Raw genomic sequence first — 27,679 nt, 5'->3', positions numbered from 1 at the left:
GCATCACCCTGACAGCAACCAGCTCCATCCCCAACCCAGGGACTGCACAACAAGGCAGCCCCAGCGTCAGCTCCTTCAGTGATTTTTATTCACAGCTTTTAATGGAAAAGCCCACAATTCCCTACGCCGGAGCCTTCATGCATTTTTCATTAACAATTATCCGCTATCCCAGAACTGCTTTTGATTTTTGCTAATCATCGATTGGATATTTTGTTCCCACACAGCTGGCATTTTCCAAACATAACAACCACCTCTGGAGAGGGCATAGCAGAAGGCTGATCTTTAATGCTAATGTGCCCAGAAACCATCAACACATCAGGTGATGAGAATTCATACCTGAGGGACCGCGAGGGAAGAGGTGTTTATCAGACACAGCCTGTGAGGCTGATTCTACTGTGCTGAAAGGCTGGAAGTTGCTTAGCAAGTGACTGTCTGATGTTGTACCAGCAGCCACATCCAATCTGCAAGGAATCCAGTCCTGAAGCTGCTGTGCCATCTCACCGACGATGGGCTTCTGACCTTGAGGGTTTGCTCTCCTTGGGTTTGCTTATGAGAGACAGAGTGGGGTGATGTAGATGCCAAAGGGCCCTTCACAACTTTATGAAGCAACAGTTTGATGGACAGATCTTCCCATCAGCTGTGGGTTTGTGCAGACACATGACTGCCCACAGGAATGATGCCTCAAGCTTGCAAGAGCAGAGCAGCATCTCGAATGCTCCATGTTCTGCAGGATCGGACCTCACTTCAGACTGTGTTCGTTTACAAGAACAAAGTTGCTCATAAGGATATGTTTTGCAGTCAATTAGCACATTATATGATTTGGGATGATTTACTCTTTTTTTTTTCCTAAAATTCTCTTTGGGGGCATTCAGACTTTTATTGCCATATTAAGCAGAGTTTTAATCCAAATGAATTTTCTAGGAAACCACGTAATCTAATTAAAAAGCTCACAGTGCACTTTAGTGGCTTAATTACTAGTAGATTCGAGATCCATCTTTAACCAGACAAATATTTTCCAAGTGCAATAGACTGATAAATTCAAAGCATAATCACAAACTGATTCTGCCCGGAACTAAGTGGGTTACAGCACTTAGTCATGTCCATGAGAAGGAAACAAAGGACAACTTGAAGAAGCTCTGGAAAAAAACCCCAGCCTTTGATTTGTTGCTCCAATTCATGGAGCACCCAGCCCTGCTGTACCAGTGAGGGCATTTTCCAGACTGACAGCTTTGGAAACCACCAGGCATTGCCACTTGCCTGAAGTTGGGGGTCAAAGTAGACCAAGCCTAGTCCAAAAGGAGCCAAAAGTTCAACACTGACAAGTATGATGGCCTTAGGGCTCAGCTTTACAATCACATTACTATAGTTTGAGAAGATGCCACGTGTCAGCTGAGCACCAGCGACTGGTTGAGCTCCCTTCCTCAGCCTGTGCCAGATGCAGTGTAATGTGATCACTGAGCTCACAGTGGAAAAGGCTGACATGGAATTGTGTTAAATGATTCCCATCAGAAAATGGTTACAGCGATGTTCACCAAACTGCAGTTCACATGTAGCGCAGCTCCAGGCACAGGGACCTGGCCAGAAAACATGACCATGACCAAAGACCCTACTTCTATCTTCCTCAAACAGTGAGGAGGAATGATTTAACAGGCAAGACATCTGGGTGAGACATAGAGCTGAATTCAGTGTGACTTCATGGATCTAATGACTCCTTGTAAAGTCTTCGGACACTTCTGACTCTGCTTTCCGGTCAATAAAAGAGGATGCACTAATATCCCTTGTCCCATTTCTGCTCTGTTCATATTATAAGGGCAGACATGCCTCAGAAACCCATGCAAGGAACTAGCCAGGATTGTGTGGCATCTGTATGTGCACACACAAAGCTTCCTGAAGCTCTAAAAACTTCCAGCTTGGAGAAAACCTACACTGATCAAGAAAATTTTCTTACAAGTCACACCTTAACCTCCTTGCAACACACAACTTCCCATACTTCATACAGCAAAGCTTTAAAAAAGCCTTAAACCTGAAAACAAAAAGCCATATTACATAAAAACTAGAAAAATAAACTCTTCTTCCTTGAGGAACAAGCCATGGCGCCTGCATGACACTTCCAAACAGTCTAAACTGAAGGTCTGGACCCTCCAGCGAGGTTGGGGAGTTGCATTCATGAGACACATTTGTTAATACACATAGCAGCTATCTATAGATGATGCCATAGAGTACAAATCTCTACCAATAATTTAGCTTTACAACACAGGTGCTATTATTTTTCAGGATATTGTTCTACGCTATTTCCATAGAAACTAGGTCATCAAGTTGTAATTTTCACACTAAGTGCATCCCACCGTATCATTTCCTCAGCACAAACATCCCCCTCCCTTCACATGAAAATGCGGTTATTTAGCACTCAGAGAAAACAGTCTCCCCTGGTGAGATAAAAGGCTGAAGTTTAGTGAAAGTCAGCTTCCGTGCAAGTATTATTTCAAATGTATTTACATTTGCACACCCAGGCAGGTCAATGTTCAGGGGTTAAAGCATGGTTCCTCCACTGTGGAGTAAGTGTGGTCCCTGCCAACTCCAGGGTCAATATTTGGTCCTTCCAGGAATACCCAGATAATGACCAGGACACTTTTGCTGAGTTCCTGCATCATCAGTCAAAGTCTAATGCTGATTTCCTGGCACAATAAAGCACGAAGCACTGAAATGTAAGCCTACAAAGTGCAGCTAGCAGGACTGAAGCAGTGTTTTAGTATATCAAAGCCCAAGCTGAATCCACATACCTGATTCTGAACATTACCACCTTCACATTAGCTCTTTGCTAACGCAGAAAGAAAGTCAACAACTATCCTACTCCCCTTTTCCCTGGAGCCCAGATAGCTCAAAATCACATCTTCTAATGTAGCCTCCCTCAAAAGCAGGGTCACGGAGCATTGCATCAGTCCGAGGGATGTGTGATAGCAACCCACCTCACCTGCTGAAGCCTAGCTGGCTCTAAAGCACTCCCTTTCCAAGGCACTCAGGCAGCAGGGGTGCAGTCTTTCTGGATCACTCATGCCCATCTCAGCCCCAAGCACAATAGTTCTACACTGAAAGCAGGGCTTGCGTGGCTCACCAGGATGTGCTGCACACCCCACTGCTCTCTGCCAGCCTTCACTGACTGCTTCAAAATGAACTACTGCGTGCACCTGCCTCAAATCCACTGCCTGCACAAGAGCTGAAGCCTCTGTGAGCTAACTGGCTCTTTACCCAAGAATTAGAGCTGCAGCAGCAGCTATTTCTGGACCATCAGGTAGGTGATGTCAGTCCTCCAAGCATGGTAACTCCAGTTTGACGCTGGGGAATGGCACAGCCCAGCTGTGCATCTCACACCATCCTCCACCCCACGCTGCAGTGCCAGCAGCCAGCGCATGAGCACTTACCTGTTGTTGTTCTTCAGCTTAATGTGGTCGCTGGTCTCCAGGATCTGCCCGTTCCTCAGCCAAGTGATCTGGGGTGGGGGTTCCCCTTGGGCCACGCACGTGAAGATAGCAGTAGTCCCAACAGGCCTGGAAATGGACTGGGGATGCTGCACGAACTCTGCAGGGGCTGGAAGGAGGAAGGAGAAGGAGGGTGAGAAAAGTCATGACGATCCCACTTTATCCTGGTACAAAGAGCAACCTCATCAGTAAGCCTCATCTGCCTGGGAACATGGGATGCTTGGCCAACCCACAGCATAGGCAGCAGATAACACTGAATTCTGGTTGCCCATCCTGGCAGCCATGGCTTCACAAAAGGCACCTGAAGGTCAGCTCAATACTGTATGGAGAGCTGAGGACCTGTACAGCATGAGCAAACTGCTTGCAAATGGAAAGAAACATATGGATGTGCAGACAGCAGTCTGGCAGCTTGTTCCTACCCCAGTAAACATCAGATTTGCTGCAGACTACTCTGGTAGCAATAGATTGAGGAGCATTTTTAACCCCAGATCTGCAGCCTGGGATCCTTAAGGTCCTGCCAAGCCTGGCAGAAGACTCCACCATGCCTGTAACTGTTGCTCACCTCATAACCAGGTATCTTCAGCTTTAGCAATAACATTTTTAAACAGCAAGCAATTTCCCCCCCTTCCAGCAGCTTAAAATAGATTTAAAATCATTTATCAGAATAAACCAGTGTATCAGGGCTTGAAACACACTGCCAAATAGGTGAGTTTATTCAAGCAGTTACGCTTCAAAGGGCAAAGTGATAAATACACTCCACGTTGCTGCTGAAACCTAAAATCAGGTGGAACCGGCAGCAGCCACAATGAAGACAAACAGATAAAGGCACAGGCTCATAATGAATTTACTGACTAGCATCACATAATGGATGGCTGGTGTTAAACTTTTCCGACAAAAGCAAGATTATCCAGGGAGACACGCTCAGTGCCACTCGCTGGCATTTTCCATGCATGGAGTTGGCCACCAGGGATAGGAGAAAGGAGCAAACTGGTCTAGTAAAATGTGTTGAGGCAGGCTGCAGGCAGGAGCAGCTATTCAAGAGCTGAGCCTTGTGGTTCATGGCCAAAACCCCCCTCAAGGTTTGCTGCAGCAGTATGGGGTGATGAAGCTCTTCCCCAGCTGCGTGCGTGCAAGGGAAGAGCATCGCTACTACTGCAACAAGGCCAAACTGCAGCGGAAGGTGTAAGAGCAAAGTCATGCACGTTTTAAGTCCTGCAAGCCGAAAGACACAGAAATTCACTGAAGAGCACATCCACCTCGAAGGAGCCCCTCTTTCTCTTTTAATACTCAAAGGGAAGCAGAGCATGGCAGGTCTGACTTATGTTAGTGGTGGGGGGTGTCCGCCAGCAGAGTTTATTGTCAGGCCACTTCTGTCAGCACTCAAGTCTGCTAATGAACCTGATCTCAGCAACCTAATGGACACATATTTCTAGATCCTGCTGCTAAACTTCCCCACATGCCAATCGATCCCTTGCCCTTTTATCTCCCTCCTATGCTTTTTTCCCCCTTCTAAACTTCTAAATTAAAATAAAATTCAAGATGGGTTCAGAGTTGGGAGCATGGATAAACAGGGGGAAAAGCCCCTCTTCCCTGCAGTGAACGGTCCCTTTGCGGCGTACAGTGAAAGCAGCAGAGACTTGATTTTCAAGACTTCCTTAACCTCCTGCCCCCTGCTTTGTGCTGGTGCAGTTTTGCAGCAGCAATTACTTTGCAAGTGGCTGTGCACCTCCCTGCTTTCATCTGGGCTCACGAGTTGCACCCACACTACTCGCCGGTGCAAACCCAGGATGCCGAGGAAGGGCACAGCCACCTTCCAGCTCCTACTGCAGCTTCATTAAAGATCCTGCCGCTTGGCTCTTTGCCTCTGCCTCCCCAAACCTCAAATCGTTTGTTCCAGCAGAAGCAAAGTTTAAACAGGGAAAGAAGCGTCCGGCATAACCCTTCTGGAATCACCGGCTCTCCTTATCCTCCCTTATTAGCCTGCGTCAAGAGGGAGCAATGGGAGCGGTGTCGCATGTGACTCAGGGTGATGGAGGTGCAGCTTGGTCCTGTTCAGGTCTCTCCCTACTCCTTTTGGTGCAGAAGGAGCAGCAGTGTGGAGATGTAGTGGCAAAAGGGCCTAGGCCATGGCAGAAACACATGGAGTTAAAAGGCTCCTTGTCCCCATCACCAGCTTCAGATAGCATGAGAGAAAGGACATGGTCAGGGGGCTACCAGGGTCTTAACATGGGGACAGACGTTGCTGCAATGAGATACTCCTCTGCTATGCTGGACCAGGGCATGTGCCCAACCCAAGGTTCATACCAGCATCCCCAGGCAGGGTGCCCTGAAGTGGCTGCTGGTGCATGGTCTGGGGTGAATGGCTCCTTTCCTGGACAGCACAACATCTGCTCTCCTCCTCCCAGCTCCTCTCCCTGCCCTTTCAAATGATTTCAACAGGAACTGAGAGTTTGCTACCTCTTGCCCTGGGTTAGCAGGGAAGGAGCAGAAGCAAAGCCCTGCCTTCAGCCAAGCCTTCATCCCCCTCGTCATCCATAATTAACAGAGCATCCTGTCAGTGCTCATCTCACCCTGCACAGAGGCGCAGCAGCCTGAAGGCCTCTCCGCCTTCCACACTACATGCCAAAAGGCCATCACAGGTGGCGAGGGGAAGCGTATCTCAGCCCTCTATGAAGATCCTAATGAAGATATTAATGAAGATCACTGTTAAGAGCAGAGAATTCAAACCTAGCAAGGAGGAACAGGCAGGATCCAACCCTGGCTTGTGAAGTATGAAGAAACCAGAGCGTTGATTATTCAGGATTTAATGGGAGGGAGGGAATCATGCAGTTTTAATGAATATTTAAAGGCGTGACATTGGTATCAAAAAGCAATAACCCTTAATACCACCCCCAGAATCATCAACCAAGTGCTTCAATAGCTTCTACTGTGCTCAACAAACTGTGATAGCATGAAGATGTGCTGTAACTGCGGGTTGGAACGGGAGACCCAGACGGGCTCCATCTCTTTAGAGACATTTCATCTCAGCAGTGACCAGCCACTAGCGTGTCCCTCAGGATAACAGGGAGCTTCACTGCCCTTGCTGTGAGTTTTTGCCTGGCATTCACTGGGAAGGGCTGTGCTAAGCATCAGGGAGCACTGACAGATGATGCACTGGTGCCAGAGGAATCCTTGCCCCTTGCATCTCAGTATGATTAATTCTCAAGTAGTCAGAGTGGCAGGGTGAGGAAGGGAGGCTGGGCTGAGGAGGAGGAAGAATAACATGGAAACAACAAAACCTCATAAATTAGGCTACTGGAACCAACAATAAGGTTATAAAGGAGAAGACAGGTCAATGGAGAAGTCAGTCAAGCACAGCATCAGGTGACAGGAGATTTAAGACAAAGAACTGCTGCCCGCTTGGCTTCTTTCTGTTGACTACAAAGAATGCCCAGATGCCTGAGTAACTTCAATAGCTAAGTTGTATGGCTGGTGGGATTGCTGGGGCCAAAGATGGAATCTGCGGCCATGTCCCCTGGGAAACAGGCAGAAACCACTCAACGAGGCTGTCATAGAAGCCGTCCATCAGCCTTCAATGGATATCATGAACTTCTTGTCCTGGCAAGGACACACTGACCCACGCAGCACATACTGAAGCTAGTTTTGCAGCATGAATTTAGGGCTAAACTCAATTTAGGGCTAAACACAAACCAATTACCACAGAGCCAAGCCTAAAACACAGCCACTGCACTACATCTGCGGCTGAATTCAACCCTGCAGCCAATGCTTGCAATGCCAGCAAGCAGGAATGATGGAAGAAACATCAGGAAACACAGCGGTGGCTGGGTCTGTTGGACCAAGGAGCGCTGCCCGGTTCTGCCAGCAGAAAGCAGGGCGAACAAGGCAGTCATTGTCAGCAGAGCCTTCAAAAACATGTCCTTAAGATGGGCACTCATTTATGAGATGGGATCTCATTTTTCTGCATAGCTTTCAGGAGGAAATGAAGCGTGGAGTGGAGAACACTGGTGACCATCTGGCCATTCACAGCCCATCAGTTTGTTATGACACCAAACACATAATAAAGCACAAAAGATTGCACAGGAGGTAGAGAGAAAGCGCTTTGATATATTTTTCTTGCCTTGCCACCGAAGCCTGCTCTTCCCCGGCACCACACGCACGCACACCCTCCGCTTCAGCCAGCCATATATTCGGCCCTTCAACAACTCCCCCTGTGAGACTTTGATTCGCAGCCCGGCACAAAGCAATATTCAAATGCCTGCGCCGGGATCTGAAGGGAAAATGGAAACTTTCTTGTGTGAGAACCTTACAAAAGAGATCAAAGGAGCCTAAATGGCCAGGGGAGGGCAGGGAGGGAGGGAGCGGGGGATTGACGCCTTCTCCTCTGAAGGGAGGAGGAATTCCCAGGAAGATAATAAGATGGCGTTAGATGATCTGAAGGAGAGCTTGCAATGGGAAAGGACATTAATGCCAGAGCAAGAGCAGAGCCCTGTGCCAGGACACCTCTGCCCAGGTGGCTGCTCTGACAGGGACGAGGACCACCGCTGGCAGCAGCAGGGAGGACGTGGTCTCAGTCCCAGCCTCCCGCTAACTCCTTGCCTTACAACAGGAAACATGGCCCTTTCTCCCCCTGTTTCCCACCTATAAAATGTGCCTCCTTCAAAAGATGAGGGGGTAAGTTAATTTGTGCCTTCAGGCACTTCAAGGGCCTCTGCATAAAGGCAGCAAGTACCTGGCCTGGCGTGCTTTGAGGACGCTGTATTGTCCTAGCCCTGTGCTAACTTCCTCTCCAACCAGGCTTTTGATAGCCCGCTCTTTGCTTTTATTCTCCTTACGGATGTAATTTGCATCGCTGACATCTTGACAAAGATAAAACCCACAGTCTCCCATGTCAGTCATTATTGCTGTTTTCTTCCCAGACAAACCTAACAGCAATCATTTGTACCTCTCAGCTGGAAAATCCAGCCAAAATGAGATTCAGAGGAAGGAAAAACTGCTTCCAGAGGGAAGGCGAGCAAACCTGGGATGAGCTCAGCTGCCTGGCCAGGGTCTGGCCAGCTTCCCTAGGGAACGACAGCCCCCTGAAAAACATAGAGCATTTTATGGATGGGTAACACAGGTTAGGGTCCTGGACACTGCAGCTCATGTCTAAGGGCTACACCACAGGCCACGCTTCTCCATCCCACTGCCAACTTCTCTGCTAATGCTGAACGCAGGAGCACCCCCATTCCCCAGCAAGGCTGGGCTCCAATGGCCCTGTGATTATCATTTCAGAGACAAACTCTCACCTTGATTCCTCAGTCAAAATCCACAGTAATTCTACTCCAGATGAACTCCAGCATCAGACCAGCTGCTCAGGAGCTGGTGTTCAAATCACCAACGAGACTAAAAGCTGCCCATCTGTAGCTATGAGAAGTTGTGCTACCTTTCTCCCTCTCATCCAATTGCTAACAGGAGCAGTCAACAGTATTCAATAATTGTATTTTTATGACTTCATAGATTTTCCAAGTAATTTCTTTTGGTTCTGCCTGCCTGCCTCCTGGACATCAGCTCAGCATTTGGGTTTAGTAGATCTCTGCCATATGCAGAGCTCTCCTGCAGCAGCTCAAGGGGTTTGTATCAGTACGGTGAGGTTGTTCTTAATGCCTGGGCTGGTGTTGCTTAATAAGGGGACTCAGGTCTCCCCACCTCCCAGCCAGCTGGGAGCCCCCTCTTCGAGTTGCTCACCCAGAAATCCAACAGCAAAAGAAAGACTAAGTTTTCACCTCCTCTCATGTCTGATCAGCACCTGGGACTCAGGAGGCATGAGCAGCTCTTATAGGAGCACCCTCTACACTGCTCCTTGCTGCTCCAGTGGCAAAGGGGAAGAGGGAAGCCAGCTCTCAGGGACCACGGCTGCTGCATGAGCAGTGCAATGCCAGTGACTCCCGGGACCTGTCAGGTGAGCATCAGGGCTGGAGCAGGGCACTTTCCCCATCACCAGCATGAAAGGTTCAATTAGTTCACTCCGGCAGGAGGTGTATAATTTTAGATTCAGGATATCATCAGTCAATAGTTAATGAGTGAACTGATGAGAGCACGAGATGCTTTAAGTGGACTAGCATGAAGAGGAGGTGAGTGCCTGTAATCAGGGCGGATTACTGCCATTCAGAGCATGCTGCCAGCTGGGTTTGCCTTCTGAAATACTTGCCTGGCTCCCCTCACCATGGAGACTGGTCCATGGAGTGGATTTGTTTGGTTTCTTGAGTGCTGATCTCTTCACTGGGCTGACCCACCCTTTACAAGTAGCATCTCAGGACAGTTGCTGTGGGGAAGGGGAGCAACCTGCACTCCTGGGCATGGCCCCCAAAGGATGCTTTACTCATGTCATGGCAAAGGGCTCAAACACAGTGTCAACTGCTAAAGGAAACAGTCTCACTGAGTTTTTGGAAATTTTTTAGACTTACTGGTGCCATTTCAGTTGGAGAGCAATACCTCACGAGTGATATGTATCCCTGGACATCACTACAGGAGTGATATCTAACATTCAGAGATGGCCAATATGAGAACAGTGCCTGTGCCCCCATATCACTCAGGACCTTGCAGGGGTGAGTGATGACTTTGGTTGATTAATTCAGCTTGGGCTTTCTGCTGAGATGTACAAGTGTGATAACAAGTAACAACTAGTGTCTGTTGCACCAAATAAATGCCTGTGATGGGGTGGAAAGCCATTGCACCCATGCAGCTGAGGCCTCAGCTGAATGATTCATGGTCGCTTCTCACTGGAGTGGGCATCCCTGCTCTGCAAGCCCTGGGTTTGCTCACCTTGTACAACGAGGCTGCCCTGCGCGGTCCTTCGCACCCGTGTGCCGGGTTTGTTCGCAGCGCACACGTAGATGCCGGAATGCTGCACGCTGAGGTCTGAGATCATCAGATTTCCTGTGCCCAGCACCTGGATCCCCTCCACGCCAATGGGGCGGCCGTCTGAAAGAAGAGGAAAAGGATAACAGTCACATGCTGGACCTTTGTAGGAGGTTTTTCAGGGCACAGCCCCTGGGGAGGTCCAATCTAAGTGCTTATGGAGTGGTGCCATGCTCTGTTACTGGGATTTGCCAAGTAAAGTCAATAGATTGTAGCTCACACTTGGCAGAACTGACTTCTGGACAAAACCAGGATCCTCACGTGTTGGCCCAAAACCACACTTTGTGCTGGTTGAAAAACCAAGGTACCAGCACAGGAAATGTGAAAGCTTTCAACCCGGTGTTCAGATTAAGATGAAGCACCCAGAACACTGTTCAATAGAGTGGTTAAACCAAGTTAAACCATATCAACCTCTGTGAGCCATTGCCTGGGTTCTTATATTAGACTGGCAAGGGATCCAACCAGCTCAACAGTCTGTTTCCAACAGAGATGCTTTGGGAAGGAGAGGACCAGTGTTTCCAAACAACCATGCCTGGGCTCCAGCACAAGGTCCTCAAAATTAAAGTGTTTAATGTGAAATAGTTCGGTATCAGGGAATTCACCTTCTTCCAACAAAGCCTGTTTTTTACTGGAAAATTCCCAGCCAACTCTAATTACAATGTGTTTCATTAGTATCAGGCTATTGCTTTTTATTGTTTCATTGATTTGTGTTTTAAGACACTTCTGACAAAGGCAGCTCTAGATGAGTGCTAGCATGTGTTAGGGTGTCTGAGCAGAGGGGCAGGGCAGGGGGGTAGTTTTACTGAGGAGCAGTTAGGGGAAGCACAATTTCATCAGCTGGAAAACGGGAATTCAGTTCTTCTCCTCCCTTTGATCAAGGAGTTTGAAGAACCTACAGAATGGGAGAAGCAAGAACCAGCCTTCACATGTTGTCACTCCTCTCTCCAGCTGCAATTGCCATTGCACAGGTTTTTGCCCCCCCTTCTTAAATACATTGTCCTGTCGCTAATGGGCTCTAATTTGGCCAGTGGTGGGTCTGCCTTAGAGCTGTCTGGCATCGGCTCTGTTGGACATGGGGAAGCTCCTGGCACTTCATAGAATCCCAAACTGGTTTGGGTTGGAAGGGACCTTAAAGCTCATCCAGTTCCAACCCCTGCCACGGGCAGGGACACCTTCCACTAGAGCAGGTTGCTCCAAGCCCCTGTGTCCAACCTGGCCTTGAACACTGCCAGGGATGGGACTTCTCACAGAAGCCACCCCTGTAGAGCTCCCCTGCTACCAAAGCCTTGCAAACCGTTAGAATTGAGGGATCCCATTTCAGATTAACAGCAGTAACCTGCTAGGAAACACCAGTAAAACATGGACTGAAAGCTACAAAGCACTTCCCAAACATATCTCCTGCCATGCTCCTTACATATCATTTTCCAGGAAATTTTTAAACTTCAAGGTTTCCTTGCTTCATTAGGCAGGGAATGCCAGACCACTTCATTATTTGCATTGCAAAGAGAAATGCTCAGGTCTTTTAGAGAGAGAAAAACAATGTCATTAAATGATTAAATGATCACATAGCTGGCCAAGCCACCACAGCAGTAAATGGCTCAGTCATAAAAAGGACAGTAAAACATGACCTGTCTCACATTTAATGAGCAATAACAAGGAACCATTCCCTTCAAACATCATCTGAACTGAAGTGTAAAGAGGTCTGAATTAAATTCAAATTGAAGTTGATTTCATCTTTTAAATTAGACCTTTTGGAAGTCCGTATTTATGTGTAAAAATCAAATCCCCCTTGAGAGAGACAGATGGGACCAGGGAAAGATGCAAAGTGGCCATACCTGGAAGCTCCATTACATCCTTGCCTTAAGAAACATCACAGAAATATGACTTGAATGTCAGTAGTTTTAGTGTATTATTTATAACGTGCTACATAATTTAAGCATGCAAAGACCCAGCCTGCAGCAGGTACTCCACACAGTCCGAATACCAGCATTGATACGTCCTTAGTTATCTCTCTAGCCCCAACTATCAATTAGAGGTTGTGTGCTCCAAAGAAATGTCTCCTGTCAGCCAAGCATCTTTCACTTCCCTGAAGAATAAAGTTCTCCAAGCTCAAAAACCTCGGGGGATCTGTCACTGATTCAGAGAGTGTGGCCACCTCTAACAGCCAGCAAAGACCACCGTGCCAGATCATCCCATATGCCTCTTACTCAACTCCTCCTTCCAAACAGTGCTGAAAGGGCTTCTAGAGAAATGTCTCTACTTTTCCAGCCTGCTACATCCTTCTTACCCTACTGCGCCTCACTCAACCCGAGCCGTCCTGTGATCAGTTAGAAGGTCTTCACCTAATAGCAAGTCCAACTGAGTAACACTGACAACACACATAAATAATACAGAGTATTTACACAAGAAATTCCTTGCATCCTGAAAGCTCAGCACTTTGCAGGAGTGCTGTGCAGAGGCACTGATGTCTCACACCTGCTTTGCAAAGGTTGCTGTTTATTTTAACCCTGTTTCCCTCACATGGAGACCTGAAGAGTGGCTTGGCCAAGGGATCCAAACCCTGCAAACCCACCCTCCTGGCACCACTTGCCATCACCACGTCATCTCCCTATCGAGGAGATCTGAGAGACTGCAAAAGCTTACACCGTTGGTCAGTTCCTGAAGCTCTCAGGACCCGCAGAGGCTGGAAACCGCTGCTCATTTAACATAACCTTCTACTGTGTTTTATGAAGCCAAAAGCAGAAAGTTTGAGGGCTGAAAACAAGCCAGTCTGGGTGGAAACGTGTGACAGATTCACTCTGTTGATCCTCAGTTGACAAGGGCAGAAGGGGAAGGTTCAGCTGGTTGGGAAGCACAGAAGACGGCTGATGAATAAAGGAGATCATTCTCCAAGTGGGAGATGCTCCCAAAAGATGCTCTGCCTATGGACAAAAAGGCTTCCAGGCTCCCCACTGGGGGAAGTCTGGATGAAAGAGGCCTGTGCCTTGGGAGCTGCATTATTTATTTTTCCAAGGTGTATGTGATGCTTTCTGGAGTCCATTCTGCTGCTAACGGGGTGATTGGCACAGCAGCACCAATTACAGAGACCCGTTAAAACGTGCCAGGCGATATGAATATGCAACAACACCAACGCCTTTCTTTTGTAAGCAGCAAGTAGAAAGAAAGTAACAACTTTCTAATGTTGATCATTTAGGTCTTTTGTGAATTCTTTGTATTGTGCCATAGTAGCCTTCCACTTTTTAGACACATGGGTCTCCTGCTCCGGCGGACACTGGGCACTGTGGATTAGCATATTTAGAGTACATTGCAACAGTTGACTATTCAGTGTGTGAAGTGGTGAAATTTACTCTATTATTTCTAAACACTTACAGGAACGGTGCTCCTGTCAACCAGTCAGCCATCTATTACAAGCTTCTGTGTCCAATAAGTTACCAATTAATTGGCTCCTACAATTGTTGTATAGTTTACTTCTTGAATGGCTCCCTCTTTAGTAATTTCCTTCCCATTGTGTGACCCTTTCTGACAACTTCTGTATAACGCTATCAGATAATCACTGTCTTTTCTTTCTCGCCTCACTTTTCTCTATCTCTCTAAATAGTTTATTATTCTGCCTTGGTACCTTTTATGGAGGCCAGCTCAGTGGCCTGTCAGTTAAAGGGTAAGGATACATTAAAATCGTCATTCATTCAAAAGGCTTTGCAGTAAGTGCCCAGGATATTCATTTGTGCACACATACAGGTCCAAGCCTGAAGTGTGTGGCTCTGAAAGGAAAAGCCCTATCTTCCCTGAACAAACCCTTAATGATTTTACGTTTCTCTCAGAGCCTGCTCTCTAATGAATGTTGACATTTCATGCACGGCGAGACGCAGGAATTCTGTTTGTGGTCGGGGCTACAACATATTCCCAAGGAAATTAAATTCAAAATTGATTGTGTGACACTCAAAAACTGACCTAGAATTTGAATGGTTTCCTTCAAGCAAAATATAGCTGCCTTTCCCACTGAAAACCAGCCAGGTTTCAGCAAAGCCAAAGCAAAAAGTGCAAATGTTGTTTATGGCTTGCTTTGCCCTACACCAGGAAGCTGTGAAAGCAAAAGTGTTCTTTTACTCCTTTCTGACAGAAGAAATGCCACAACGTCAAAACTGTGAGCAAAGGGGTTCAGAGAGGCACTGTGAAACAGCAGCATGCCCTGGGCAAGGACCTGCCACAGTGGCCATGCCATGACTCTTCTTTATTTTGACCAGGCAAGAAAGATGTTCACATATAACTGACTTTTGGTTTTGTTTAAATTAAGTCAGGCCTATTCCTAAACCAGCTGCAGCTCTAAGACTTCGTGCCCATGGACTTTTTTTTTCTGGGAGCGGATTAAAAGTGTTTTTTTCCTAAGTTGAATAAATTAAGTGGTTATTTAAGCTAAACCAGCTCTGTAGGAGGAACTTCAGGAAGACCACCTTCACACGGGAGGAAGCCACATGTACAGATGACAGATACTCAGAGGATGTCCCTGTCCAGTGTAAACCCCTCTCCCTCCTCCTGATCACACAGACACAGAGACAAGAAAGAGCTTCTGAAATGGCTACAAAGAGATGACAAACCCACCAATTCATCAGAGAGCCTGCACAGCCACATCGCTGTCGAGATCAGTGTAAGACTAAACAAGATCTTGTGATGCTTTGCACAGGAAACATCTATGCTGAAGGGGAGGAAAAATAACAGGATCTCTTTCCCACTCAGTAGCTCTAATTCTGTTGCTGTGCTGCAAAGCAGCGTGGAGGGGGCGTTTAGTTTTGGCAGAAGGCAATGCTGAACTCAGACCATCCAGACAAATATCACACGAAGCTCTTACATCTTCATTATTGCATTGCTCTATAGAGACAAGTGTTTTGAAGAAGGTAATAAGCACTTATAATTAAAGGCAATTATAAAGTAGTTTATTATAGTTGAGCACTAACATAGAGCTGCCTTGTGTTCAAGAGATCCAAACCAGTGACACAGCAGACCTGGTGAATTTTTAAACCAGCATCAATCTGACTGTTATGGCTCTGGAGGAAAAATAACCAGTTATGTGGCAGATACAAGCCGGTTTTACAAGCCACCAGAGGAGAAGCAGGAGGGCAAGCATGGAAAAACAGTGCAATGGATGCTGGATATGTGTCTCTATCCCCTGATGGACAGCTCTGGAGTGGGAAGTCGCTCTTCCCATGAGCTGGACCTTGAGCCTTGAAGAGCCACAGGGTGAAGTCCCACATCCAGCACAGCAGCAGGAGACAGGATTAGCCTTGTTTGTGCTTTGCAGCCACCTTGGGGGACTCAGGGACATTAGCATCCTAAAAATGACATGACCTCTTGGACCACAAAGGCTTGGGAAATACTAACCGAACCAACCCCACAGTGTGCACAGGCAGTTACAAGCTCCAGAATGTAAAACAAAAGCCATCAGCTCTTTGCTCAGCACAGATTTCTGTAGGGCAATGGAAACATTTTCTGTAGGGAAAATGGAAAGTTAGAAACTAAAATAATCCTTGCTTTTGGACTGGAGAAACATGGCACTTTGCTCTTCCTCGTTTGAATGATGCCATCAGACACTGCCTCTGGTTTCCATGCTGATTAAATATCATGGACCTCAGCAGGAAGCATTTGGGTTTTCTAGAGCTTCAGACATGCTACTTTAAACACCTCTTCCCCTCATTTTTAAAACTCCCTGATGAGGCAGCAAGTTCTTTCAAGTCTGTTTTACATGAAGGATGTGTTTGTGTATGCTTTTGCTTCTCTAGGCCAACAGTGGTGATGTTTCTGATGCAGCTGAAGAAGATGCTGTCACTCGAGAAAAGACAAAATTATCACCTTTCATGAAACATCAACAGGTTTAACCAACCCACTTTGCTAACAGGAGAAAACAGGATCTTGGTAGAGAGGAAAAACAAAGTGTAGACATGAGGATAAAAAGCACTTCAAGCCTACAATTAACTTCCATGGGAAGGGAAAGGGCAAATCACCTGTTGCATAAAATAGTCAGTGGCACCTACCTATTTCCCATAGGATGACAGGGGAGAGGAAGAGGAGGAGGAAATCCCAGCCACCCTGGGCTTACCTAGGCGGCTCCAGGAGACGATGGGCCGGGGGTTCCCGGTTGCGATGCACTCCAGCACCGCGGTCTGGTGCACCGTCAGCGTGAGGTTCTCCGGGCCAACAAGTATCATGGGGTCCTTGTAAACAGTGGAGTGGGAGCCTGCAAGGATGACATCAGTGTTAAAAGGCATCTGATTCTCTCCTGTTTAATGGAAACACCAAAGGCTTCGTGCATCCTCAAAGTACAAATGATGTGCCTGGTGAAAGCCTCAATAAATCTGAGGTGTACAAGCAACAAAAGGAGCACAGCGTTTGCATGACAGTGACACTGAACACGTTTCAAGTGTGCTGATTTCCTGGGCAAAACCCCTCAGCCAACAGACCCAGTCACAAGCAGCTCCATTAACACACAGATATAGGCAGCATAAAGAAGGAACCGTGCTGTGAACTGCAGAGAGCAGATGTGGAGGAAAAACATGGCGTACAGGGAGGACACAAGCTGCAGGACAGCTTGTGCAGACAGGAATGCAAATAAAGGAAGGAGTTGCTTTATCTTTCAGCATCTCAAGCCATAAAATAATCCATGCAGCCCACAATGGCTAAATCTGCCTCTCTGCATGCATCCTCTCTTGCTGCTGGTGCCTTTGCTCCAGAAGCCCTGTCCTGGGACAGAGACAGTGATGGAGGTGCCAGTCCCTGACTCCCAACGAGGATCTTTTTGAGAGGAAACTCAAAGGAAACTCCTCTGATGACTGCAGCCCACAGGGTGGTCATTTCCCTGCCTTTACAGCAGCCCTGTCCTGGCCCACTCTGGTGTAACTGGCTGCTGGGAGAGGATGCATCCCCTTGCTCTGCTATAATCGTAGTACAATCATTGCTCAGGGTGCAATCACTAATCATTTATTTGTGCTACAGTAGCACCAAGTGGCAGCAACCCAGAATGAAACCCACTGTACAAGATGATGCATAGACCCATAATACAATAAAGCCCAGCACAAGGACTCTGGAGACCAGGCAGGCACAGGACAAGCAAAAGAAACCACATTTCATCAGACAGGAGGGGACCACAGAACAAAACCATCTTCCTGTGTCAGGTATACCACAGCTGAACCCCATCTCCTGAGTCCCTAAGAAGTGCCTTATCATAGAATAGTTTGGGTTGGAAGGGACCTTCAAAGCTCATCTAGTCCAACCCCCTACAATGCGCAGGGACATCTTCAACTAGATCAGATTGCCCAGAACCACATCCAGCCTGGCCTTGAATGTCTCCAAGAATGGTGCATCCACCACCTCTCTGGGCAACTTGTGATAGTGTTTTACCACCCTCACTGTAAAACATTTCTTCCTCACATCCAGCCTGAATCTCCCTAAGCCAAAGGTCCCTTCAGCCTTTGCTCCCATTTGCTGGAAGGAGGGAAAAAAAGGAGATACTCTCAGCTCCCCATCAGCAAACAGGAACACTGACCATCTCTGCATTAGTCTTCTCCCCATTTCCAACGAGATCTGGGTTATACTACAGAAATGCTGAGGTCAAGCAGTGTTTAAGGAATTTCAACAATCTGACAGCTGCTGCTGGCAAAAACTCTCTGTGCACCTGCAGACAGATGTACTTGGGCTGGTCGTCTGCCCCCGAGCAGGAGAGGGGCACAGGGAAGGCTGGAGAGCTGAGCAATGCCACGGGTTGGGCTTTGTGGTGGGGCCATCCCATGCTGACTCTGAACATGGACTTTCTGATGCCCAAAAAGCTTGTTAAAGTGATCCACCAAAAACTATCTGCAAGGGCTTTTCTCCAAGAAAAAAATGTCCTTTCTTCCTGCTCTTTTTAGCACTACCCTTTCACAGCAGCTCAGGGGCTGAAGTTGGGGTGTTAGTGGAGGGATTTCACAGTGGTCCAATGGCAAGAACAGATCAGAGCAGCTCACTTGTTAATTGTTCCTACAGGGGCTAAATGGGAGTGATAAAATGACTCTGAGGTTGTGTCTAAATAAGCAAAATCCAAGACAAATCACCGTGTCAGTGTGACTTAGGAGCTGACTCTCTCACTAAATGCATTTCACTGCAAGCCATAAAATGCAGATTTTTTTATGAGGACCGGAATGCACAATAAATTCATATGACCGGCTGGTTAACCCCAAGAGATCTGAAAAGCAATACCTTCCCCCTCAGTACCTCAGACTGCCTTTAAACCCCATGTAGATTTATTGTTCTAAATCACAATACTAAATGTTCACGCTTAGAATAATATGATATTATCATCGTATTATAGAGTGATTTCAATATTTCAAAACACAGAGAAATGAAATGAATTGTCCAAGGTCACCTGAGAATGTCAGTAAATGGGAGCTGAGACCAAAGCAGAATTTATAAAACACTATTTTGACCATAAAATGCATAAAGAAATCACACTCTGATTTATACTCTGAGTCTGAAATAGACATTCAGACTCAGGTGTGAGCTCAGCTCCCTGTGTTTGGCCAAACCCTGCTGAGCTCTGAAGGGGCATTTCCAACGCTGCTCACCTCCTGCAAAGGCCACTTAATAGTCCTGTAGCTTCACTGCCAAGCCCAATGCCCACAGCAGTGCTGGCTCCAGGGCCAGCAGGGATGGTGATCCAGCAGGGATGTGGCCACCAGACGCAGCACCATGCAAAGGGGCTGACCATGCCCAACCATTGAGGAGGTGGTTTCCTTCTCCAACCAGAAAAGCTCTTTGATGCAGGGTCAGGAAGGAAGGAGTGACAAGATGAGGGACTTGTGGCAGGCGAGTGCTGCTGGGGCACAGCAGGGTTCAGGGCAACGCAGGGGGGATTTATTTTGAAAGGGAAAAAGGCTCTAATGATGCACGTGGTCCCCAGGGACTCTGGCAGCAGCAGTTGCAGTGAGGATGGGGAGGTCCCTGGCACTGTCAGGAGTGACAGGCACTCTAGCAGGGACAGGAGCATTGCCGGCACAGGCTGTTAGATCTTGATCAAAAGGACAGCAGCAGAGAGAGGCGCAGCTCGCGCTGGGAAGGTGTCAGCGCAGAGAGGCAGCAGCCCCGCGGGAGCAGCTCCGCTAAGCAGGCGCTTGAAAATAATCAATCAGGAGGACTGGAAGACACATCCGTGCTGTTTGCTGCCGGCAGCCCCTCCACCGCTGCCGGGAGAGGAAGGAAAGTGCTGTGAGCAGGCTCCTTCATCCCCCACGTGCAGTCACCCTCCTCTTCCTCTCCAGCCCTTGCAGGACATGGGTGCCCACCTCCATCCTCTCCCTCCTTCCTCCCCAGCCAGGGCTCAGAAGCCCCCATGAGGCAGACTTGGTGCTTCTCTGTGGGTGAAGCAATGGCTGAAGTTGCTGTTAAGAAGTGAGGGAAGCCCTCCTGCCACAATGAAGAGCAGAAAGCACCATTCCCTTTACCCCTCTGCATGAGAGGGAGGTGAGGAAAGATTTGCAAGATTACCACTTAACCCATCATACCCAATGACATGTGCACAACAGCACTCACATTAGTTCAGTATTTACTGACACAACACCCACACCAGTGAAGCAATATCTGTGGCACACCATAGCCTCTGCTTGTGCGCCAAAGCTGAGGCTTAGTATGCTAGCACATGCCTGCTGTCCTGCTCTAACAGATATTTGTGTGCTCTTAGCAAACACCACAGAGCATAAACCTTCTCTGAGGTTTAACCCAGTGCAATGGGTTTTCCATGGGCTGAGAGCATGCAAACATCCCGTTATGGCAGCTCTGCTGACATGCAGTCACTGAAGCACAGTCCAAGCCCTTCAACAGACACTTACACACGGTGCCCATATTCATCATCCGACTGCTTTAAGGAAAGAGGAAAACCACAAATGTTTCACAGACAGGAAACCTGGAAAATATCCATCTGAAATGAGGGATGGTCAGATGAGAACAACTAGCACTTTCTGCCCTGTGAGAAACAGTAACTCAGACCAGTAAACTGACACAAAGAACTTCACCACGTTGATAATTTACTGTTCTTTTTCCCCTCCACATGGCTACCGCTCACACAGATCAAGAAAACAGATTAGCAACAAGCATCAAAACCTCCCAGGTCTTTCAGAACCAGTTAACCTGCTTTCTTTCCCCATCAGAGTTGACATACACAGCATCACTCTTTCCTCAGCTTCACCCCATTTCACACATGCTGCTTTTTTTACAGCTGGCAGGGGCTAATCTGACACTTGGTACAGGCGTTAAGTCTCCTACTCCAAACCACTGGCCAGGCAGCTGTTTCAGAGGGTGAAGGCAGGCTGTGAGATATGAGTGTATGCTGGGAAGCCTCCAGCCACTGGGTACCAGCAATTATGTGTATCTGATGGACAGGAGGATCACAGCTCAGGGAGAAAGGCTACTTCTTTGGCACACTCACCTTCTCTGAAGGTAACCCACAAATGCTATTAAGTCCAGGACAAGCAAGCTATCCTGTTTTCATACAAGGAGGCTGAACATATCAAAGGCATTTCTCTAAGAGAGCACAAAGGTGTCATTCACTCCTGGCTGCTTGATCGGGTTGGGTTGTATGATTTGACTTAATACTTCCCACTTCCTTCATACTAGAAGCAGCCACTGAAATATCAAGAGAGACTTCTGAAGCTAAAAGTGCTTTAAATTAAAAACACTGACAAATGCAGAAAGCCTAACTAGAAGGTGACAATCCAACATCAGGTTTAGAAACTGGCTGAGGAGTTATTGCTCGAAGGGGCTCCAAGAGATCAGCTTGGGTCCTACAGGGACAGTTAATAGAGGACAGTCAATGGGCTGGTCAATGGGTATGGAAACATGGTAATGTATCTGCACCCATATCCATCCTTCCTTCCTTCTCTCTGCCCAAGGTCATCACTTCCACGTGCCATTTTGTGTGCTTTTACAAACAGGCCAAACCTGAGCACATGCAATGCATGGATGTGGGTTGCTTCGGTTTGCCCTTACAGCTTCATCACATCCTACCTCTGGCAGAGTGAAACAAAACAGCAAGTATGTGGTTTGGGCCATTTTTTTGGAGAGGAGACCATAAGGCACTGTTACTTCTTCAGCTGGAGCTTTCAGAGCTGAAAACCTCTTTCAGCCACTGAATTCAGATGTGGATCGAGAACCGAGTCAAAACTCAGCCTGGGTTGCTCAGGGCTTCTCATCTTCCAAAGAAAGGTTTGCCCACTTTGGTCACAATGCACTACTAACAGACTACAGAACATAATTCCCCCATTAGATAAATAATTGATCACCCTGTGTGCTGCAATTACTTCCAGAGTGGGCAGGTCTCATAATGAAATGATGAATCTTCTACATTTCCAAAAGAATTTATTTAATGTAAAGCTGCTGTTGCTCATTTTCTCACCATCCTCCCTCTACCCAGAAACTGGCACTAATTTACAGGCAAAGAGACAGATTTATCTGCTATCAAATGGACTGATCTGGCAGGAACTAATAACAATCCAGAAGAAGGAAGGTGTTATGGCTGGACGGAGGAACACTTCTCAGTGCCGTTAGCCTGAAACTTTCTTAAACTGTCCTGGTCCAAAACAGCCCAAAAAGAAGACAGAAACAGAGTCAGGACAGCGTTTACTGGCACTAACCTGACACGGTGAGCCTGGCCTCCCGGCTGAACTTCACATTAGCAATATTGGTAGCAACACAGTGAAAAATCCCACTGTCTTCTGCCCTCAGTCCCGTAATCTGGAGGACTCCCTTGGGAAGCAGCGTGTACCTGTGGGAAGAGAAAAGCAGAATCAAAAACTTGCAGAGCAGGACGTGATGTGGAAGCAGGCTGCACAGCCATGCAGGTGAGGCAGGCTGGCTCCCTGCATCCTGGCAGCCCATGCTTATCACAGAATCATAGAATCCTAGAATGGTTTGGGTTGGAAAGGACCTTAAAGTTCATCCAGTTCCAACCCCTGCCACGGGCAGGGACACCTTCCACTAGAGCAGGTTGCTCCAAGCCCTGTACAACCTGGCCCAGGACTCAAATCCCCATGACCTTAGAACCTCAAACGCATGGAAAGGCGAGTTTAAAATAGATGTTGAGTGGGCATACATACATATGAATAAATATTTTCTATATTTAAACCATAGGTATATTTAAGCCATGCATGCATACACACATATATGTACACATACATTACAGGTTGCTTGGCAACCATGTGTTTAAGTTGGCTGGTAGTAAGTCAATACAGTGTGATGAGTTAATAATCCATTTCCGTCTAGAAGATGAAGAACATCTTTCTCCCTATCAGCATATGGTTAAGTGCCTATAACCCTGCGCCGGGTTCCGAACGCGTGGCTCGGTGTCGGAGGCAGCGTGACAGCAATCAGTTTGACACGTCCCCAAGTTGATTGCAATCTCTCTGGGACTTTAAAATGCCCATTGTTTTGGATGAATTATACCACAAGAAGCTTTCATTTTTGTTAACAATCTGCCCACAGCATTAGAAGATTCAATTCCAAAGCTATTATTCTGCCTTCAAAGCCTTGAAGTGCACGACTCGGCATACAAATTTATATACACTTTATACACAGAAATGCACCAAGCGTGATTAATGCAGAAATCCAATTCAGTTAGAGAAGCAACCCTCATCATCCAGGCCTGCTGGTGTCACAGATTAATCTACTGAGCTGACAATAAAAACCTTCCCCAGTAACTTTACTCCTACAAGAAGCTAAATCTGTTCGAAATCAGGACACTGAATGCAGGGAAACTGCTCCTAGTGCACATCTACCAGGGCTTGGGCAAGCTCCCTGCCCTGGAGGAGAAGCAACGGGTATGAGCACAGCTTGGGGCTCTCTGGGTTGGAGAAAAGTCTTGGCTCTTCAGTCTTGGGGCTCCTCAGCCTTGGAGAAAGAATTCCTGGTCACACTCACATCTCTGACCATCTCCACACCTGTGACCATGGGCTCAAGTGGAAAGGAACAATAATGCGTGAAGGAATTCAAGGGAACTTCACCTGTCCTGCAACATCTCATCGGGATGTACACAAGGTGCCAGGCCCAGTTCTGCACCCCTTACATCTGCTGATACCACCCTGGACCAGTCATCCTGCTCTACCACATCCCCGGATTAGCACCTGTATGAGTAAGAAACCTTCAAACGAGATCAAGTTTGACAAATCAACCCTGTATTGGGCTAAAAAAAGCTCAGATGAAAAACATGAGGAAAAACAAAGCCTGACAGTTGCAGTTTTCCATGGCAGCGCTGGGCCTCTTGGGTCCTTCTACTGTAAGTTCAGCACAACACCGAAAAGGTCAGGCATTGTTCCAGCCCTCATGTTTTCTCCTGCCTCCAAAGAACCCAACCACGTTCTGCTGCAGAACTGACATTTTTAAGAATAGGGGCTTTCAGGAAAATATTTACAGCTTCCTGGTTTCACCTATTCCCAACGCACACACATCAATCCGTGATCGAGGTGTGTTGCGACCGATTGTCTCCCACCATCGGTTGTGCAGCTCCCGAGCCGCAGCTGGGACCACCGGCACGGAGCACACACTTCCTGCCACCTGCCCTCTGCCAGGTCCCACCGCTGCTCGGAGGATCAAACTGTGATGAGGGATGTTTCCGACGCGCAGGGAGCAGCCTGTCAAACACAGGAAGCGAGGACGTGCCGTCCCGGGTCTAGGCTGGGAAAGGGGGGCAGTGGGGTTTTCCATACGAGGATTACATGGGAAACAGCAGCCCAGGGTGCTCTAAGATATTCTGCAGAGCTCCCCTGCCACCACACACAAAGAGAGTCCACTAGGAAGGGAAGTCTAGCAGCCACAGTGTAATTCAGCACTTGCAAGAGTTCAGGACCCACATGAAAGACCCTAAGTCATGGATCTGGCTTGGAAAGAGTTGCACAAAATGAAGCCAAAGAGGGATGATGGATGCCAAAGCTACCCAGCTCTGCTAGGACTACTGGGTGGGCTCTTCATGCTGGAAAGTAAACCTGGAATAGGGCTGAACAGGGAAGGTCAATGCAAGCCTTTGCCTCTCCAAAATCAGCTAACGGGCTTTATCTATCTCTCCTGGGACATCCAGTATTTCTACACGGTGTTCGTCCAGGAGCCCAGAAACCCCACAACATTAACTGAAAGAGCCTTCCATGGCAGAAACACTGGCCAAGACTCCCAGCCCAGATTAACTGTGTGCTAGCACAGCTGTGAGAGCAACAGCAAGCTTGGCCACCTTTTTCCACCTGGAGAAAAGACAGCTTGGACATGTCCTACCTTTCATTGTCTGTGTTGACCGGCACGCGGTTCTTTTGCCAGAGGATGACTGGCTCTGGCAAGCCGTGGATCTGGCACTGGAATCTTGCTACACCACCTTCCTCCACCACTGCGTTCTGAGGGTGGATGTGGAAGTCGGACATTGCTGGAAGACAAAAAGAGAGACAAAAATATTCACATGTGAAGAGAGATCCACCATCAAGAAATTCATGTGACCTACAAACATCCGGATTTCCCAGAGCTGGCAAATGGGATGCTAATGCAAAAACAAAAGGCCGGTTTGCAGCCTCACCTCCTGCATGGAGAAACAAGACCAGTGGCAAGTTCTTGCTATGTGTCTGCCTCTGCACACTGAACTCAATCAGGACAGGAGACGGTGCTCCGTGACCCACATGCTCCACAGTGAGGCCTACAGGGGCAGAGAGATACGCAGACACTGCACTGGCACTTATTGGTCACGCTCAACAGCCTGAGCAGGCTTTGGATCCAAGCTCACATCGGAAAAGAGATGTCTATCCTTTCTGTTGCTGCCAATGTCTTACCTGCTGTAAATATCCTTCTGATGCACGCAGCCTGACTCCTAAACTCAGTTTGTTTAAATACCATGACCAAAAGTCCCATAACTCCCAGATAACTCAAGTAAAACTTACAGCCCTTTATTTCCACCTCAGTCTGGCAGGTGCTCCAGCTCACTGCAGCCTCTGCCTCCCAGCACTGCAGAAGGAACGGTCACATCTCCACACTGTGGAGCAACAGGCTTCAGCCCACAGAAAGAGCAGCTGCCAAGAGCTCAGCAGTGCAGCAAACCAAAGCTTTTGGGGTTGGGACCACCCGACAGCTAATGACAAACCTCAGCGTGCCCGTGCAGGATGAATGCACCACCAGCCTGTTCCAGCATAGCCACAGCTGTAACCATTGTGCAGAAAGACTCTGGCATGCTGTTAGAGCTACATAAATAATACAGTAATTATTACTATTAATTAATTGGAAGGTGCTGCCTGTTGACTCTGCAATAAACATATTCAAAGCTAATAAACATCCCAGTGGTTATTTAGCTCATGATCCATTTATAGTGCTGCATCCACGGGAAGATCTCTCACATTATCATACAAAATAAACTCCAAGAGAACCCCCTGCTCTGCCACCCCAGCTCGATAATACCCCTCTCCCCAGCAAGAAAGCCTCATCCCCTTTTACATGCATCAAGTATAATGAATGTACTTCTGCTAAGGAACAAGCTGCATATGTGTCAGGGCAGCTTAATCATTCATCTGCAAACTCCAGTTGGGCTCAGGCAGATGGGAGATGGCCATTAGCAATCATACATTAAATATGTGTTGCATTAACCCGCGCTGCTCCCACAACCACTGCTCTCAACCCGCTCACTGCAGGTTTGTTAAGCTGATGGAGCAACACAGAGCAAAGCCCCGGCCCTGCACGGCCATGGGGACGGGAAGGTTTTCCAGCCATGGCTGTGGGATGGGGAGTGAGCCCCACATCGGGATGGGAACACACCAGCACAAAAAGGATCACACAAAATCATATTATCTTTCCCAAGATGAAAGCTAATGCAAATATCCTGGTAAGGGATGGAGCCCAATGGTGGAATGGCAATTTATCCAGTTCACACAGATTTAGCCTTGAAATGAAACTGCGCATGGCCCAGAGCACTCAGCCATGTGGGAAGGAGCTCAAAGGCTGCGGCAGGTTCTCCCACCCCAGGTGATTCCCCTTCCAAGGTGGCAAGGGATGCTCCAAAAAATGAGGGATCCAGGGGTGCCTGCAGCAGGAGAGCTCAAGGGAGCCTGTAGAACGCTTCCAGGCTGCCATTTGGAGACCCAGGCCAGCGTGAGCATCTTGCAACCAAAGCGTATGGACTCGCACCAAGAAATAAATCCAAGAACGAATGAGGACACAAACCTCTAATAAAGAAAGAAAAGCGAAAAAAAAGCAGAGATTCAGATGCCTGCAGGAAAACTCCTTTCAAATGTACAGCTGCTCAGCGCTGAGGTTTTTCGGTGGCTGACAGGGTTGATAAGAAGAGGGAGGTGTGAATGGGAGCAGCCCCGGCACAGGCTTCGCTCTGCCAGCTACAGAATTCATTGCCAGTCCTTTATTTCAATAATATCACCTCTTACAGGTAAAACTGCAGCAATAACCTCTACTCTTAAAGACACTAGTATTAATACTGATCATGAATAAAACATGGGAAGTTATAAATAATTCAGTTATGAGGATGTTAAGTAAAATATTACTCTTCAACGACCCTATAATGTGGCTTTGAAGCATAGTTTTATGTTAAATGCCTAGGAAACACTGTGACCCTTGCCAAGACCAGCTGGTTTGCAGAAGATGCATTAAAAATTCATGCACTGAGCTACAAAATGCTATTTTTAAAACAGGTTTATGAGTTTATTTACAGTTGCAAAGACAAAAGCTTTTGCAGCATCTCCTCTAAAACAGCAACAAAACTCAAACACGTGTGATTACCTGCGCTGCTGTTTTCAGCCTGCAAATAAATCCCTGGGAGTAAGGAAAGGAGAGGGGTAGGAGCACAACTGCTTTAGAGAGCATTACCTGGAGGGGCTAAATCTCTGCTGACCCACCTGAGATTTTTATATATGTCCCAACTGACTGTAACAAACTCCTACAGCAGAGTCCTTGCTCCGGGCAGGGAAAGACAAACCAAAATGGGCTCACAGGAGATAGGGAATGGTCCCACAGGAGATGGGGAACAGTCCTAGCAGCCCTCCCACACTGCAGCCATGGGTGAACCTTATCTCAAAGATGCTGGCCAAGGCTAGATTCAGACTGAGTTGTCTACAACCACACTGACACATGGCGTAGAGGAGTTAACTCTTCATGTCTCCTTCCCCCATGTTGTATCAGGGAGGACCTCGACCAGGATGGGGCTGGACCACAGGTGAGGCTCTTCCCTAAAGAGACCCCCATGCTTGGGAGCTCCCACCACCTAACCCTCACCAGGATTCAGTCTCCAAAGGCATATTTTACAGACACAGCGCAGGTGAGTGGCA

The 27,679-nt window shown here is 47.6% G+C and overlaps 1 protein-coding gene across 1 annotated transcript in view; it reads right to left on the bottom strand.

Moving 5' to 3' along the window:
• IGDCC3 (immunoglobulin superfamily DCC subclass member 3) overlaps positions 1 to 27,679 on the bottom strand; it is a 99,782-nt gene that overhangs the window by 17,442 nt on the left and 54,661 nt on the right. Inside the window, exons 3-7 of the mRNA XM_030497539.2 lie at positions 24,645 to 24,789; positions 22,022 to 22,152; positions 16,465 to 16,602; positions 10,278 to 10,436; positions 3,420 to 3,585 (exon numbers count right to left, since the gene is read on the bottom strand). Coding sequence (XP_030353399.1) covers positions 3,420 to 3,585; positions 10,278 to 10,436; positions 16,465 to 16,602; positions 22,022 to 22,152; positions 24,645 to 24,789 — 739 coding nt within the window. The remainder of the gene's footprint in view (positions 1 to 3,419; positions 3,586 to 10,277; positions 10,437 to 16,464; positions 16,603 to 22,021; positions 22,153 to 24,644; positions 24,790 to 27,679) is intronic.

Source organism: Strigops habroptila, chromosome 9 (assembly GCF_004027225.2).
Source record: "Strigops habroptila isolate Jane chromosome 9, bStrHab1.2.pri, whole genome shotgun sequence".
Lineage (NCBI taxonomy): Eukaryota > Metazoa > Chordata > Aves > Psittaciformes > Psittacidae > Strigops > Strigops habroptila.
This window is presented reverse-complemented; position numbering and strand designations above follow the sequence as displayed.